Source organism: Pogoniulus pusillus, chromosome 42 (assembly GCF_015220805.1).
Source record: "Pogoniulus pusillus isolate bPogPus1 chromosome 42, bPogPus1.pri, whole genome shotgun sequence".
Classification (NCBI taxonomy): Eukaryota; Metazoa; Chordata; class Aves; order Piciformes; family Lybiidae; genus Pogoniulus; species Pogoniulus pusillus.
The window spans coordinates 1,106,156-1,123,530 of NC_087305.1; the positions used below are offsets into that span (position 1 = coordinate 1,106,156).

At 55.7% G+C, this 17,375-nt stretch overlaps 1 protein-coding gene across 1 annotated transcript; it reads right to left on the bottom strand.

The window, feature by feature from the left end:
- Positions 1 to 203: 203 nt before the first annotated feature.
- ERLIN2 (ER lipid raft associated 2) lies at positions 204 to 15,993 on the bottom strand. Its single transcript, XM_064175538.1, has 11 exons — positions 15,828 to 15,993; positions 15,648 to 15,729; positions 15,208 to 15,254; positions 14,013 to 14,074; positions 12,847 to 12,972; positions 11,009 to 11,082; positions 10,317 to 10,375; positions 9,066 to 9,157; positions 8,671 to 8,760; positions 6,006 to 6,085; positions 204 to 2,940 (listed from the first exon to the last, which is right to left on the bottom strand). Exons 1-11 carry the CDS (start codon positions 15,932 to 15,934, stop codon positions 2,731 to 2,733), a joined length of 1,029 nt encoding a protein of 342 aa, XP_064031608.1. The 5' UTR covers positions 15,935 to 15,993; the 3' UTR covers positions 204 to 2,730.
- Positions 15,994 to 17,375: the final 1,382 nt, after the last annotated feature.

The following is a 17,375-nucleotide window of genomic DNA, read 5'->3' on the forward strand; positions in this document are numbered from 1 at the left end:
TCCCTCTCTCCTGCTCACTGGAAAGGAGGAGCTGGCACCAGAGCTGTTTTCCTTTCTTCTTCCCAGTGGAGGAGTGGAACCAGCACCGATCCAGAGCACTCTGCAAACCCACACCTCCCACTGAAGGAGTAGCAGCAGCAGCAACCTGGGGTGAGGCCTGGGAAGCTCCTGCAGGTGGAGGGTGACCCAGGAGCAGAGCCCAGTAAAACTCAAGGCCATTTTATTGTCATAGCAAATACCAAAATAAAAAGGCTTCGAATTCAAACACACAAAGAAGAGCTGATAAAGCACTGCCCTGCTCCCACCAGCAGCTTCTCAGCTCTCAGCAGTGCATCTCCTATGTCAGACAAGAGCTGCTTCACAATTTCAGATCTCCCAAGATACCAGGACAAAATGCCAGATCCATGGAATAAAGACTGACAGGGAGTGGCAGACCTGCTCTGGAAAGGTAAGGAAATGACACCAGAGGGTGAAGAAAGCTGAATGAAAACACAGCAGTGGATTTGGGCCTGTGAAGACTTCTGAGTTCAGCTTTGTTATTTTGCCTTTTGTTTTCTTTCCCTCTCAGTACGATGCAACAGCTACAGGAACACTTCAGCAGCTAAAGTCTTGAGTTAAAAGGAACTGAATTACTGAGACCTACTCATCCCAAGCCATTGTCTTACTGTGAGGTCAGACCTCTCTAACACCATTTTGGCTTACTTGGGGCTTCTCATGAGTGAAAACCACTGGTGTCCCAAAGCAGGTCTTAGTTACTAATGGAGAATGCAGAAGGATCCCAAACGAGGTCATCCTCAAAGGTCTGAAGGTCTCTTACCTCCTTGCCATGCTTCTGCTGTTCCCTGCAAACAATCCTCCTGCAGGGCCCTCTTTGTACAAGTCAGCAGAATGAATCCCTGCCTACCTGAGGCCACTTTCTCCAGGTCTGGAGGTGGGAGCTTCCCTGAGCTCCTGGTACCCAGCAAATCCCCACAGACAGCAGACAGGACTCTCCTCCACTACAAACTGGTGCTTGGCTTTTAGTTTGCACTCTCAAGTCTCAGTTAACAGTGAAAATGGAAGTAAAAAAACCCCCAACAATAAATACTGGAACCAGCAGCTGAAACTCCTCAGACTTCTCTCTTAGTGTGATCACTTTCAAAGGACTGCAGCACATTGAAAACACTGAGAGGGGAAACCAAGTACAGAAGGCAGCAAGCAACTGGGGCAGGAGACTGGAAACGCGACAGAGCTGCTCTGACAACCCAGCTTAGCACTTCCCCTCCCAGCATCTCCTGTTGGGGTATGCTGGCCACAGATTGTAACAGCAATTAATCACCAGGCTCTCCTGCCAAGTGGCAGATGGATTAGGGAGAGAAAAAAACCCCAACATGTTCTCTCCAGGCCTGAACTTTTGTCTTTAACACTCCCTCATGCTTTGCATGTGTGCAAAAACAAAACCCTCTGTGCATCTGGTGGAGGGAGGCTGAATTGGTTCTCTGAAGAGGAAGGTGTGCTGCAGAGCACTGCTCTGAGCCAGAAGAGGAGGACTGATCTTTGGACAGAGAGGAGAGATTCTTTTCTTTGCCCTGGGATGTTTTGTGCCCTTTGCTAATCTAAATCGAGGTCCAGAAAGGAGGTTTGGGGTTTTTGGTGTTGTTTTTTTTCACCCCCAACTAACAATAACTTGGTTCCATTTGTTGGGAGCTACCTAAATGTCCCTTTTCTACTCAGACACTGTAAACACTGAAGTGAGCTGCTCTTGCAGGGGCAGAGGACAGAGTGCAACAACCCTGGGATGAGTCATTCAAGCAGTGACCTCTCCAGCAAGGCTTCCTGCAAAGGCAGGGTCCCTGAGGCAAACCCCTCTTCTCTCCCTAGCTGCAGCTCTGCTGGCTGTGACAGCACTGGCAGGCAGTGAGAGCCAAGCCCAGTGCCCTGCTGCCAGGAGGCTGCCTCCATCAGCACGCTGGGGAGAACACCTCCAAAGACATGACCAAGGGAAAACAAAGCAACCTTCAGATGGAGAAAAAGAACAGCTTGGGCCACGACTCGCATGGGGCAAGCTGTAAGGCTCTGACCCCCTCGTGGCAACTCAGGAAGCTACAGGATTTCAGCTCAGCTTCTCTAACTCGCTCCACAGGTGGCCTCAGCTGCCCCCACACCGAGGGGGCTCACAGGAAAAGGTGAGCTTGTGCATTTGCTACTGTTAGGTCATCTCAGTGCCCTGCCAGCTGGACAAGGCCTGGACCTCCAAGCAGGCAGGGGTAGTGTACAAAATTCTAGCACCTTTTCTTAAAAAGGGGGTTAAAAATAAAGTATTTGACATTTCCAGCAAGGGAAAAACAACCAAACCCCAAAGCCCAACCAAGCTGTAGCAGCAAATTCCCTCCCCACCAAAACCTCCCCACTTCTTTCACTGCCAACTGCTACAAACCACCTCCACCCAACACTAAGAACCCACCCAAGCCGTCTGGTGAACCTCTCCAGACTTTGGTCTGTATGTCCAAGAGCAGGGAGAGGAGCACCCAGAGGACACATCTGGAGCTGGCTGCCCAGAAGTTACCAGCAGAAAGCCCCAAGCAAACCCATCAATACCAAAGGGTTTTGTGTGGTTTTGACTAACTCTCATAGAAAAGCCTGAAAGGATCAAGTCTGATTCACCTCTCAGTAGGGGAAAGGGAGAAAAACAAAAGGGAACTTCCCAGTTCTTGTTTGGTTCTGCTAGAAAACGACTCCAAATCCTCCTTCTCAGTTGACATTATTAAGTAGTTTTGTGTCCTCGCTGGGTCCTGCTACATCATCTTCTTGGATTCCTTCTGCCAGTCCCTCTGCAAGCTTGGTTTGGCTTCCAGCATAGTCCATGAACATGTTGGGGATGTCTTTGCCAAAGTAGATCTTGCTGTTCGCTGCGATAGCTTTGTACTTCATCAGCTGCAGGTACTCGGGGGTTAGCTTCAGCTGCACAGAGAGGGAGGAAAAGGGAGTCACCCCCAGCTCAGGGATTCAAAGGCAAAGTTTCTGTCCTGAGCACACCAGGCACCTGCTCCTCCACACCACCAGCAGGCAGGCTCAGTCTCTGCTCAGCTGAGTGCCCAGGACAAGGCTCTCCTTCAGCATCTGCAAGCAGAGCTCTAAATCCCAGGGACTGAATGGCAAAATGAGCAAGTGATGGAAGCACCTGGGGAAATGTTCAAGCCAAATGGAGCAGAGATGGAGATGCTGGGAAGCACATAACTCACAGGGAGCTCCTGCAATGCAAGCTGCAAAGGAAAACACAAGAGGCTTTTCTCCAGCGAGAAGATGGAGGAGGCTGCTCGGCAGCGCTCACTCCTTCAGGATAGCGACCTCGGAACAGAGAGGGTAGAATAACTGGGACACAGCCCTGCACAAACATCCCAGACCTCTGGCACTTCCCACTGACCCTTACAGACCAGAGAGCCTCCCTGCTGGGATGCCCTGGGAACGTGCTGTAGGGCAGCAACCAGCCTGGCAGCTCCAGCCAGGCAACCTCCCATCCGCAGCGGACACTGCTGGGTTGGTTTTGCCCTTCTGCAGGGCTGAGGCTTTGGAGCCTCCTCAGGTTGGTGCAGGTCAGCTCCAGGTGTTCTTCACCTGAGTAGCTGCTGACTCTAAGGCTGCCTGCACTCGAGATCATAGAATGAGTTAGGCTGGAAGGGAGCTCAAAGCTCAGCCAGTAACAATCCCCTGCCATAGGCAGGGACAGCTCCTGCTAGAATAGGTTGCTCAAGGCCTCATCCAACCTGGTCCTGAGCACCTCCAGGGAGGTTGTGGAGGATCTTTCATCCCATTCTGTGCTCCACAACCTCCCTGGGCAACCTGTGCCAGTCTCTCACCACCCTCACTTGAAACAACTTCCTCCTAACCTCCACTTTCAATCTCCCCTCTGCCACTTCAAACCCATTCCTCCTCCTCCTGCCATTCCCAGACCTTCTCAATAGTCCCTCCTCAGCCCTCCTGGAGCCCCCTGCAGATCCTGCAAGGCCACTCCAAGCTCTCCTGGAAGCCTTCTCCCCTCCAGGCTGCACAGCCCCAACTCTCTCAGCCTGTGCTCAGAGCAGAGCTGCTGCAGCCCTCTCAGCATCTTGGTGGCCTCCTCTGGGCTGGTTCCAACACTTCCATGTGCTGCTTGTGCTGGGGGCTGCAGAACTGCTCACAGTGCTCCAGGTGGGGTCTGAGGAGAGCAGAGCCAAGGGGCAGAATCCCCTCCTTTGCCCTGTGCCCACACTGCTCCTGCTGCAGCCCAGCACAGGGTTATGTCTGGGCTGCACTCACACTGCAGGCTCCTGTTGAGCTTTGCATCAGCCCAGACCCCCAGGGCCTGTTCCTCAGGCTGCTCTCAGCCATGTGCCACTCAGCCTGTGCAGAGCCCCTGCTCTGCCTGCTGGCCAGCCCAGACTGGGGAAGACCTTCCCAGAGATCAGTGCTGGATCCAGTTTTCAGTACCTCTAACAACGACCTGGGCGAGGGCACTGAGTGCACCCCCAGAGGTTTGCTGGTGATACAAAATGGGGGTTTGGCTAACACTCCTCAGGCTGTGCTGCCACCCAACGAGATCTGCACAGGCTGAGAGCTGGACAAAGGCTACCCTCAGGAAGTGCAGCAGGACAAGTGCAGGGTCCTGTGTCTGGGGAGCAGTAACAGCAGGCACCAGGGCAGGCTGGGGCTGTTCTGCTACAAAGCAGCTCTGTGGAGAAAGACCTTGGAGTGCTGGTGGGCAGCAAGTGCTGCATGGACAGCAAAGTGCCCCTGGGGCCAAGAGAGCCAATGGCATCCTGGGGGGCAGCAGGAAAAGTGTGGCCAGCAGGGCCAGGGAGGTTCTGCTGCCCCTCTGCTCTGCCCTCCTGAGATCACTCCTGGAACACTGTGTCAAGTTTTGGGCTCCTCAGTTCAGGAGAGAGAGAGAGAGACCTGCTGGAGAGAGTCCAGGGCAGAGCCACGAGGATGACTGGGGGCCTTGAGCATCTCCCCTGTGGGAGAGAGACTGAGAGCCCTGAGGCTGATCAGTCTGGAGAGAAGGCTGAGAGGAGATCTGAGCAATGTGGGCTGAGGGCTGGGGGGCAGTGGCTGGGGCCAAGCTCTGTTTGGTGCTCAGCAGCAGTAAGCCAAGGAGCAACAGCTCCAAACTGCACCAGAGAAGGTTTCAGCTCACCAGGAGGAGAAACTTCTTTGCAGTGAGTGTGACAGAGCCCTGAGGCAGGCTGCCCAGAGAGGTTGTGGAGTGTCCTTCTCTGGAGGCTTTCCAAACCCACCTGGGTTCCTGTGAGAACTCCCCTGGGTGATGCTGCCTTGGCAGGGGGGTGGGGCTGGATGATCTCTGGAGGTCCCTTCCAACCTGCAAGGTTCTGTGATTCTGTGACATTCCTGATTAGGCAGCCCCAAAGCTGACATCCCATCTACAGTAGAAGCCACAGCCCCACACTTCCTACAGCCTGACCTAAATTTATCTGTCCAGAGAAGAAAAGGAATTTACAAATGAGCATCAAATGGGTTTGGTTTCAATGAGAACTCTTCTGAGGGGGTGGCTTTGGTTTGGTTTTTGACTTAAACAACAAGAAGCAGCCCACAATGGCCACAAAAATCACAGAATCAACCAGGTTGGAAGAGACCTCCAAGCTCATCCAGTCCAACCTAGCACCCAGCCCTAACCAATCAACCAGACCATGGCACTAAGTGCCTCATCCAGGCTTTTCTTGAAGACCCCCAGGGACGGTGCCTCCACCACCTCCCTGGGCAGCCCATTCCAATGCCAATCACTCTCTCTGTGAAGAACTTCTTCCTAACATCCAGCCTATACCTACCCTGGCACAACTTGAGACTATGTCCCCTTGCTCTATTGCTGGTTGCCTGGGAGAAGAGGCCACCCCCCACCTGGCTACAATGCCCCTTCAGGTAGTTGTAGACAGTAATAAGATCACCCCTGATCAATCCTGCTGCTGAGTGTTTCTCTACAGCCTCGAGTCAGGAGCCCTGCCTGGAGGCACAGCAGAAGGAAACAACAATACCTTGTTGGCTTCAGCTACTTTCATAGCAGTGTAGCACTCAGCATCAGCTCTGGCCTTCTCTCTTGCCAGAAAAGCAGCATCTGGAAGACAAAGACATGCTCTGAGAGCCACATTTTGCTTTCCAGCCATGTAAAGCAGCGTTTGCAGCTGGGAACTCTTTTTCAAGTGGCCAGTACCACATCTGAACTGGAGGGGATAGAGCAAGGGGAAGGGGGAGCAGAATGGGAATCCCAGACATGGGATCTCAATTGAAGACACTGCAGGATGACAGTTCAAGGAGTAAACTGCATCTGCAGCTGAGGACCTCAAAGCATTTTATGAGCAGAAGGTTTTTATTACTGGCCCTGTCACGAGGGCTGAGAAGATTCTTTCTTCTCTGGCCAGCCACTAAAACCCTCCTGCTTGAAAACAGCAACTGTTCCACTGCAGAGTGGTATTCACCCAGGAGATGTGCAGAGGACTCCAAGAGCAGCACAGGCTGTGCTGCAGATGAGCTCTGTGCCTGTGAAAGCAATTCCCCAGATGGGATTCTTGCCTGGGATGCTGAGGGTTGGATCCAGGCACGCAGGGGCAGGAGACTGCAACCCTCACAGGCTCTGCCCCTTGGACAGATGCTGGAGAGCTGCTGCTCTGTAACCCCAACAGCTGTGCAGGGGATCCTGCAGGACACTGACATTCCCTGACTCCTAGCAGAGACACCTGAGGAAGGAAACTCTTCCCCTTTCTGTACTGCAGCCCTGTCCCTCCTGACTTTTCCTCTCCCCAGCACCATGGTGCTCAGCCTGGCTGCTGTGTTGTGCTTCTGCCACTCCTTCCACGACAGGAAGCCAGCAGACGCCCCAGCCTGGACCTGAGAGCTGCACAGCTGCAAACACTTGTTCAGCTACCCTAGCAGGGACTTCTGTGAGCTGCTGCACTCCAAAACCACGTAAGCAGCTGCATGGTTTGGCTCACCACTTCCTCTCCTCTGGCTACAAAGTGGGATCCTAGCCAGAGGCACCAGAAAGGAGGGGACAGGAATCCTCTGCCAGCACAGAGCTGGAGGCCTGACACCAGTGACACACATGTAGAAGAAATAAACCCTTTGTACTCCTGCAGAGAGTTACTTAATGAGAAGCTGCTGATCTGTAAAACTCTTAATTGGCTCCTCAGTGGCCTTCTGCAAAGCCTGGCAGGGCCTGCAATGAATGGAAGTGAAAATAAGGCCACTCAGAGACCCTTTTGTGTCCTGGCAATTCCTTGGCATTGCTTCAGCTGGGTGGGGGCACATCTTAACTAACAGCACAACCCTCCTAGGAAGATCACTTTGAGGGAGTTTTAAGAAGTCTGCAAAGAAACATTCCTGCTCCTGCCTCTGGTCAGTCCCAGACCCTAAAAGCAGTCAACAGCAAACCTCAGAGGGTGAGAAAGCAACTCTGGAAACTAGAGAGAGGTTTACTGGTTAAAGCAGCAGCTGCTCCTCTCAACCTTTAGGAGGCAGAAGCCACACAGCAGAGCTCAGCTGCTGCAGCCTGTGACAGCCACATTTGGTTTCCCAAGTTCTTCCCCCTACCCAAAAAACCAGCAGCTCCATGTGGGTGCCTCTTCTGCCCTCCAAGAAAGAGGCAGGTTCTGGCAGAGTCCTAAACAAGAGGACAGAAAGCTTCACCACCCTTCCCCCTGCAGCTCACCAGATGTGGCTGCTTCACAGAGCTGCACAGTACCTGAGGATGCTTCCTGTGAAGACAGAGCTGAGGCTCTTCAGTCTGGGGAGGAGAAGGCTCCGAGGAGACCTTACTGTGGCCTGAAAGGGGCTAGAGGAAAGCTGAGGAGGGACTTTTAGGGTGTCAGGCAGTGATGGGACTTGGGGGGCAATGGAGCAAAATTAGAAGCAGGTAGATTAAGATTGGATGTTAGGAAAACTTCTTCCTCACATTCAGTCTGGATCTACCCACTTCTACTCACCACAAGGGTGGTGAGACACTGGCACAGGTTGCCCATGGAGGTGGTGGAAGCCTCACCTCTGGAGGTGTTTAAGGCCTGACTGGATGTGGCTCTGAGCAACCTGATGAGCTGGAGGGACCTCAAGGTCTTCAAGAAGAGATCCTTGCTGGAGCTGAGTCTTAAGGGGAAGCCTCCAGATAGAGGCTCCATGGAGGCATTTTTAGCTACTTTAGCTGCTCAGAACAGGGAAACTGAAGAAGGCAAAGAAAAGAACCCAAGGAGGCAGCTACCTGACAAGGGCAGAGGTGCCCAGTAAGTCAGGACCACAAACTCCAGTTTGCCATCTTCCTCCTCCTCCAGTGCAGGGAAAAAACCCAATGAGAACAACCTTGCAGCAGGATCCTCTGAAGGTGCCACTGCCAGCACCTCTACATCCCAGCATTCATTTATCTGAGGTGTCCCTGCCCACAGCAGGGGGGTTGGAACTCCATGATCCTTAAGGTCCCTTCCAGCCCTGACAATTCTATGACTCCACTTCTCCAAGACCCTCCTCAGACATAAGACAGAAGGAGGAACAGCCACGGGCTGAAATCAGAGAGCTCAGTGACTTCACCCCTCTGGCTGTCAGCTTGGCTATTACACACACCTCAGGAACTACTTAACTCCATGCTCAGCTGCTTCAGGACTTTCAGATAAAAGCCAGCACAGAACATTTGCTTCTTGGCAAGCTCCCTGCACTCACCTTCGATCTCTGAGATTCTCTTCTCTGTCTCCTTCTCCATCACTTTCTGGCCGTAAGTTATCTCAGCAACTTGTGCAATCTTCTCTGCCTCTGAAATGAGGACACATCCAAAGTGTCAGCACACAGCCTTCCTGAATCCAGAGGCAGCTTCACCCCTGGCATTCCTCACTACCCCCTTCTGGTGGGAATCAGCTGTGGGAAGGACGTTCAGCCCCCTGGAGGTGCTGGTTTGTGGGCAAAGCTTCAAGTGACCTGACCCAGCTCTGGAGGGGTTTCAGATCAGCAGCACCACCAGCAGCAGTGAACCAGGCACATCCTTCCCTGCTGTCTGGGTTCTCTTCTGCTGCCTGTCCCAACCCCTCAGCAGTCCCTGCTCCCAGCACAGGCTTACAGACCGATGAGGGCTTTCTTCCTCTCTGTCTCCGCTTCCTTCTCCACCACCTTCTGCTTCTGTGCTGCGATCAGCAGCTTCGTCTTCTCGCTCTCCCTAGGGAGCCAGAAGCAGCCAGTCACAAACCCTGAGCTTTCTGAAGTGGTGTGGGCTTACCACATGCCCCTGGCCAGGCTGCTGGGCTCAGTCCTCCTGCCAGCACCTGCTGAGGGGCAGGCAGCAGCCAGGGAAGGCAGGGTACATTCCTGCACACGCTGAGCTTTCCTCTTCAGCCAAAGTGTCCTTTCCTCTCCTGCACAGCAGCCAAATCAACGTGAAGTGCTCCCTGCTCCTCTCTGCAGGCTGCCATAACACAGCCACCAAGAGGCAGGTCACACCCCATAAACATCTGTAAGGTTTTGGGGCCCTTGTTAATGAGGATATTGTTTAAAGTAGGAGTAAAAGCCTTGCACTCTCCTGCCTCTGGAAGTAGATCACCTCTGAGATCACCACTCAAGCAAACAGCTCTGTGCTGAAGGCTTTTCCATCTCCCTGCCTTGCACAAGCACCAAGAGGTTCTTGAAGAGTGTATCTCAACAAAATGCTCTGCTCCCAGGCAGGGAAGAGAGCTGAGAGTCAAGGAGGAGTCTCTAAACACATATCCTGTTAAGGCAACAGCTACCAGGCTGGTCTGGGATTCTGCCTATTCTGCCCATACCACACATGACTTATCAGGATACCAAAAGGTCATGTGAAATGCTCAGGGAGGAAGAGGGGATCTTATTCTGGCCTGCAGGGACTCTGCTGGCCAGCACTCAGGGAAGGGAGGCACTGCTGAATGCCCCCCACAGGGGAAGGCAGCTGGTGGGAGCACTGCAGAGGGGCTCAGAGTGTCAAGTGCCATTAAAGAAGCTTTGCAAGTCTCCAGCCTGTTGAATCAACAGTTCCTCCATCCCAGTCAAACAAGAGGATTAGTGCTGGAATCCATCCACCTGCCACTCACTTGGCCTCTTCAAACCAGGGCCAGTGTCAAGAGGGAGGAGCCCTCGGGCAAATCCTTCTGTGCTCAAGTGTTCAAACCCAAGAAGCAGCTCCTCAAGCACCTCCTCACTCAGCAGTGCCCTGCCAGCCACTTAGTGACAGGCACAGAGCTCATCCCCGCAGCCTGCCTGGGGCCTGGCAGAGGGCAAGCAGATCACTGCAGGCTGTAAAAACACATTAACGTGGATGGCTGAGCCTTTTTGGGAGCACAAAGGTGCGAGCCTCAGGCACTTACATGAGCTCATAATTCCTCCGGATTGTTTCGGGGATGTTTGGCTTTGTAACTCGAACTGCCTGGAAAGAGAGAGAGCAGCAAAGGTCGGCAAGCAGCCAGCAATCAAAAGCCAAACCGCCCCTGAGGCTGCGAGGAGGGCAGCTGGCACTGGGGGCATGCTCTGCCACACACAGTTTCCAATGCTGCAGAAACTGGGACCAAATCCGAAGTCCAGAGAACAAATGCTCAGCTGAAGAATCTCCTGGCACGACAGAAGGTTAAGGCTTGGCAGAAGCAGTACTTTAAAGCTGAGGGAGAGGAGAGCTAGACTGGATCTGAGGAAGAAGTTCTTCAGTATGAGGCCAGTGAGGCTCCGGAATAGGCTGCCCAGGGAGGCTGTGGATGGCTCCTCCCTGGGGGGTGCTGAGGGCCAGGTTGGATGAGGCCTCGAATCTAGCTGAGAGGTGTCCCTGCCCGTGGCAGGAGGTTGGAGCAGATGAGCTCTGAGGTCCCTCCCAACCTGAGGCATTTTGTGAGCACTCAAGAGGACCAGCAGCAGAAAGCAAACCCATGCAGCAGAGAAGGGATGGAGGATGCTGCTCCCATTCCTCAAGTTACACAAAGTCTCCATCAGAAAGCAGTTCCCTGAACCACTTTCCCTGTTCCCTTTCAGCCCTTACCCCTCAGACATCTCCAGGTGGAATCCTCATTACCTGTATAATTAACCCAGGGGCCATAGTGGTGAGGTCTTGCTGCAAGGCCAGTTTAAGGTTTTCATCAATCTGATCTGATTGGGGGAAAGAAAAACAAGCAAACAAAGCACAAAGTAACTAAGAGCCCCTCCAGGCAGTCTGCTGTCAACACCTCCAGAATGAGCTGGAAAGGCTCAGTTCTGACTCCTGGAAGTACAAATCTAAGCTTGATGTAGAAGTGTTGGGCTGAGAAAAACCATCCCAGAGCCCAAGGCAGGTTTCCATCTCTCAGCACACCAGCACCAAACACTTGGGACAGGCTCCAGGAACATGGCAGACATGAAGTGGAACTCCTCAGCCTTTCCATAACCTGCATCTGGAATCTTTCTGAGCCAAAGGAGCATTTTTAGGATAAAGAATCTGTGCTCTAAGCCATTTCACCACTGATACCTTCCCAGTTAGCTCCTGATGTGTCCAGCTAAGTCATGACTGACTGGGAGCTTCCTCAGTGCCAGCAGGAGAGAGTGGAAAGGCAGCAGTGTGAAATGGCTGCATTGGTTTAACAGGCTGCAAAGAACCCAAACCCATCAGTGCTGTTTGCCTGCCTCAGTGGGCAACAGTTAACTGCAGCAGTGCTGAGGCTGCAGGAGGAGACAACAACCACCACCCTGCTCCCGGGAGAAGCTCCAAGCATCCTGGGGCCTGCTGAGAAGTGCAGTGGGAAAACAAAACTGCAATGGCCTTGACAATGCTCACATCACACTCCTCAGTTGTTTGCTTTGGTCCTGTTTAGCTGTCTGGAACTGGCAGTGGCATTCCAGGCCTCAGCTGCTGTCAGTCTCCTTCACCTGCTCACAGCTGTGGGGGCAGAGAACGACACCAATCTGCTGGGGAGGAGCTGTGCCCCACTTCAGACCCCTGGGACAGAGAAGGTTCAGCTCAAAGAACCACAGGGGACTTCAGACAAGTTCCTTCTGTGCAGATCAGCGGCTTGGAGGCCATTTCAAGCAGCTGTCAGCAGCAGCTGCTGACATCTGGAGGCTCCACTGGCAAGGGAAGCGGAGGGGAAGGGAGCCCCAGCTCTGCACCTCGAGCAGAGGCACAACAGCAGGGCAGGCTCCTTGGGCAGCCCAATGTGAGCAGAGCACAGGGCTCTGCCAACATCCTCTGTTCTCTCAGGCACAAATCCTCCTCAGAAACACTCACAGCAGCAAGGCTGTGCCCGCAGCCAGCACTGCTGTGCTGCCCAGGCGCTGCAAGGGATCTCTCCTCACTCCAAAGCCATCAAGAAAACACTCAGCACTGCAGCAACTGCTCTGCTTCTACCAAGCAACAGCTTTTTTTTTTACTTCAAGCCCTCTTGGAATGTGCCCTCCAGCGATTGTGCTGCCCGAGGTGAGGGAGGGAAGGGCCAGCAGGCCCTGGCCAAGTCCTGTTTTCCAGCACTGGCTCGCAGTGCCTGGGCACACAAAGCTAACCCCAGCCAGGGAGTGCTCCTCCTGCTTTCTGTGAGAGCAAGGGGCAGTGGAGTGCCTTTTGCACCTGGCCTAACAAACCCTGTGCCTGATTTAGCAAGTCCCATTTGCCACACACACCACTAAAGCCTCCACTACTGCTGGCAAGCCTGGGGGTGCTTTTTTTTCCCCAGCCACAACATCCTGAAGCATTCAGCACCGAGAGGTAACAAGGAGCAAGTGTTGGCAGTTGGCTTGCAGCCCTGAATCCAAGGGGAGCAGATGCTGGATTCATCAGCTGGGGGTGCTGAGTTCTGCCCCAGCAGAGCATGCAAACACCCAGCAGAAACATCACTCCAGGAGCCATGGACCCAACAGCACCGAGGTCAGAGGAGCAGCTCTCACCAAACAGCTCAATGTAGACCTCCTGCAGCGTGTGGACACTGCAGAACTGGTTCAGCTCATGGTGGATCTTGTTGAAGATGAGAGCCTTGTCATAGTCAGCTGTGTAGTTCTTGACTATGTCATAGACTGCAAAAGAAGAGCAGAAACCAGCATTAGCAGCTGGGATGGGGACAAGAGGCAATGAGCAGAAACTGGAACCCAGGAACTTTTCACTTCAACTCAAGGAGAAAATTCTTGTCTCTGAAGGTGCTGGAGGCCTGCAGCAGGCTGCCCAGGGAGGCTGTGGAGTCTCCTTCTCTGGACACTTTCAAATCCCACCTGGACACTGTGGGTCCTGGGCAAGCTGCTGGGGTGAACCTGCTTGAGAAGAGTTGCACTGCATGACCTCCAGTGGTGCCTCCAAACCCCCACCAGGCTGGGATTCAGTCAGGTGAGGCCTTGAGTGACCTGTTCTACTGGGAGTTGGAACTGCTGAGCTCTGAGCTCCCTTCCAGCCTAAACCATTCTCTGGTTTAGGGTATGCCCAGGAAGCACAGGGCTGTACGAGAGGCAGAGTGGAGCATCCACGCACAGCCCAGTGCCAGCTCAAAGCACAGCCACAGGATCACCACAGAATGGGAGAGGTCAGAAAGGATCTCTGGAGATCACCAAGTCCAACCCTTCTGCCAAGGCAGGCTCACCCAAAGGAGGTCACACAGGAACGTGTCCACAGTGGCTCTGTGTGGCTCCAGAGATGAATACTCCACCACCAATCTGGGCAGCCTGCCCCAGGGCTCCATCAACCTCACATTACAGAAGCTCCTCCTCATGTTCAGATGGAACTTCTGATGTTCCAATTTCTGCCTGCTCCTCCTTGTCCTGTCCTGGGCACCACTGACCAAAGCCTGGCCCCATCCTCCTGACACCCACCCGTGAAGGGGGTGATGAGATCCCTTCTCAGACTTCTCCTCTTGGATCCAAAAAGCCTCAATTCTCTCAGCCTTTCTTCAGCAGAGATGTTCCAATCCCCTCAGCATCTCTGCAGCCCTTTTCTGTACCCTCTCCAACCAGTCCCTGTCCTTCTGGACCTGGGCAGCCCAGAACTGCCAGGCACAAGCCCTTCATCAGCTCACCCCACGCTGGCAGGGGCACACAGGATGGGAGGATGTGCAGGGTGAAGAACTCACCTGCACTCTGGATGAGGAAATTCACCACCTCGATCCTGTCAAAATAAATCATCACTCCTCCACTGCAACGGGAAGAGAAAGGGGGAAGGGGAAAGAGATGAAGTCTGCTGGCAGCCGAGTGCTGTGCGTGCAGCTGCGAGAGGAGGACACTTCCCTCTAGTGGGCTGAGCTCGGTGGCCACTGCTGTGGCTCCCAGAAACCCCCTCCCCAGAGTCCTTGCACAGGCTCCTGGCTTCCATTACAGACATCTCCCGAATCTGGATCATGAAATATGCACCCAGACCCAGCAAACTGGATACAGCCTTTGAGGATTGCTGCACAAAAGCTGTCCCAGCAGGGCTGAGCAGCTGTGGTGATGAATCATAGAATCAAGCAGGTTGGAAGAGAGCTCCAAGCTCATCCAGTCCAACCTAGCCCCAGCCCTGGCCAGTCAACCAGACCATGGCACCAAGTGCCCCAGCCAGGCTTTGAACACCTCCAGGGATGGGCACTGCACCACCTCCCTGGGCAGAACATTCCAGTGCCAATCACTCTCTCTGACAACAACTTCCTCCTAACAGCCAGCCTAGAGCTCCCCTGGCACAACTTGAGGCTGTGTCCCCTTGTTCTGTTGCTGCTTGCCTGGCAGCAGAGCCCAACCCCACCTGGCTACAGCCTTCCTTCAGGTAGTTGTAGACAGCAGTGAGGTCACCCCTAAGCCTCCTCTGCTGCAGACTGCACCCCCCCAGCTCCCTCAGCCTCTCCTCATAGGGTTTATGTTCCAGGCCCCTCCCCAGCCTTGCTGCCCTTCTCTGGACACCTTCCAGCACCTCAACATCTCTCTTGAATTGAGGAGCCCAGAGCTGGACACAGCACTCCAGGGGTGGCCTGAGCAGTGCTGAGCACAGGGGCACAAGAACCTCTCGTGTGCTGCTGCCCACACTGCTCCTGAGCCAGCCCAGGATGCCATTGGCTCTGCTGCCCACCTGGGCCCTGCTGGCTCAGCTGCAGCTCCTCTCTGCCAGCACCCCCAGCTCCCTTTCCTCCTGGCTGCTCTCAGCCACTCAGTCCTCCCAACGACCTCAGCCCGGGGCGGGTGGGGGAAACGAGCCGAGAGCAGCTCTGCAGGTGAAAAGCAGGCTGGAGCAGGCAGCAGTGGGGAAGAAGCAGAAGGTCTGCAGCAGAAACAAAGGGGGGCAGGAGCCGAAGGTCTCACCTGGTACCGCAAGGGACATTCTTCACCTCGTCTGTCTGCAGCGTGGTCTGCGGAACGAGTTAAGGCAAACAGCTTCAGTCTGCATCTGCCCTGCTCCAACCTGCTTGCGTGTGAGGCCGCGGAACAGCCTCAGGCTTCAGTCCACAGCAGGCAGGACCCAGGCCTGCCTCGCTCCTTCCCCCGAGCCCAGCTCCGAGGCACGGTGCCCAGAGCCGCTCCCCCGGTACCGGGCGCAGGCAGACACCGCCGTGAACCAACCCCGGCCAGCCAATTACCACAGCCCGGCCGCGGCTTTTACTACAGCGACTTTCGACCCGCAGCCCCACGGCTGCGCCGAGCCCGGGGGCAACGAGAGCCGCTCCCGTCCCCGCCCGGAGCCCAACCCGCCCCGCGGCACGGCCCCGGTTCCCGACGGGCGGAGGGCAGCGGCCCAGCAGCACCTGCACTGACTTGTAGGACGTGATGAAGGGCAGCATGAGGTGGAAGCCGGGCCCGCTGGTGGAGGTCAGCAACGCTCCGCCGCTGCGGGGAGAGAAGCAAGGAGAGGGCTGGCCGTGAGCGGCGGCCTGCGCAGGGCCCGCCCGGGCGGCGGAGGGGGAAAGCCGCGGGGTCGGCCTCACCGGTAATAGACGCCGATGTGCCCCTCCTCGATCTTGTGGATGGCGGAGAGGAAGGCAGCGGCCAGGAAGCTGAGGGAAAGCGCCGCAATGGCTCCCAGCTGGGCCATGCCCGGTACCGGCGCTCGCAGCGGCTCCCCGGGCGGCGCGGCCCCGATCCGGCGCAGCGATGGCGTCATCACACCGCGACCGCCCCTGCCGCCGCCGCCCCAGCAGGGGGCGATGCAGACGCGGGGACGCTGAGGTCGCAGGTTCGAGACCCGCCGGAGCCACGTCCCGGAGCCACGTCCTGCTGCCTGCTGCTGCGCACCCTCACGGCCCCGGGCAGGCGCGGGGGGAGCAGCGGGAGGCGGTGACAGGCTGGGCCAAAGCACATCCCAGGCTCCCAGCATGGTGGAGGGTGGAAAGGAGCTCTGGAGGTCGCCTGGTCCAAGCCCCCTGCCCCAGCAGGGCAGCAGAGCAGCAGCAGCACAGCAGCAGCAGAGCAGCAGCACAGCGCAACAGCAGCGCAGCAGCAGCGCAGCAGCAGCACAGCAGCAGCACAGCAGCAGCACAGCAGCAGCAGCACAGCAGCAGCACAGCAGCAGCGCAGCAGTAGCGCAGCAGCAGCACAGCAGCAGCACAGCGCAACAGCAGCACAGCAGCAGCGCAGCAGTAGCACAGCAGCACAGCAGCAGCAGCAGCACAGCAGCAGCACAGCAGCAGCACAGCAGCAGCGCAGCACAGCAGCAGCACAGCAGCAGCACAGCAGCAGCACAGCAGCAGCACAGCACAGCAGCAGCACAGCAGCAGCACAGCAGCAGCAGCACAGCAGCAGCACAGCAGCAGCGCAGCAGTAGCGCAGCAGCAGCACAGCAGCAGCACAGCGCAACAGCAGCACAGCAGCAGCACAGCAGCAGCAGCAGCACAGCAGCAGCACAGCAGCAGCACAGCAGCAGCGCAGCAGTAGCGCAGCAGCAGCACAGCAGCAGCACAGCAGCAGCGCAGCAGCAGCACAACAGCAGCGCAGCAGCAGCGCAGCAGCAGCACAACAGCAGCACAGCAGCACAGCGCAACAGCAGCGCAACAGCAGCACAGCAGCAGCACAGCAGCACAGCGCAACAGCAGCACAGCAGCAGCGCAGCAGCAGCACAGCGCAACAGCAGCACAGCAGCAGCGCAGCAGCAGCGCAGCAGCAGCACAGCAGCAGCGCAGCAGCAGCACAGCAGCACAGCGCAACAGCAGCACAGCAGCAGCGCAGCAGCAGCACAGCAGCAGCACAACAGCAGCGCAGCAGCAGCACAGCAACAGCAGCGCAGCAGCAGCGCAGCAGCAGCACAGCAGCAGCAGCACAGCAGCAGCACAGCGCCCAGGGGTGGAAGCTCTCCACAGGACACTCCTCAGCCGTCCTGAGCAGCCTGCTCCGGGCCTCCAGCACCCTCACAACAAAGAGTTTTCTCCTCAGGTGGAACCTCCTGGGCTCCAGTCTGTGCCCATTGCCCCTGGTCCAGTCCCTGGGCACCACTGAGCAGAGTCTGGCCCCAGGCTCCTGCTGCACACTGCTCCTTTAGC

Coding starts and splice junctions, on each gene's coding strand:
- ERLIN2 (XM_064175538.1), bottom strand. CDS start 15,934: ATGGCCCAGCTGGGAGCCATTGCGGCGCTTTCCCTCAGCTTCCTGGCC. Junction 8,761..9,065: donor GAGGAAGAAAGCCCTCATCG/GTCTGTAAGCCT, acceptor TCCTCATTTCAG/AGGCAGAGAAGATTGCACAA. Junction 6,086..8,670: donor GAGAATCTCAGAGATCGAAG/GTGAGTGCAGGG, acceptor TTTGTCTTCCAG/ATGCTGCTTTTCTGGCAAGA.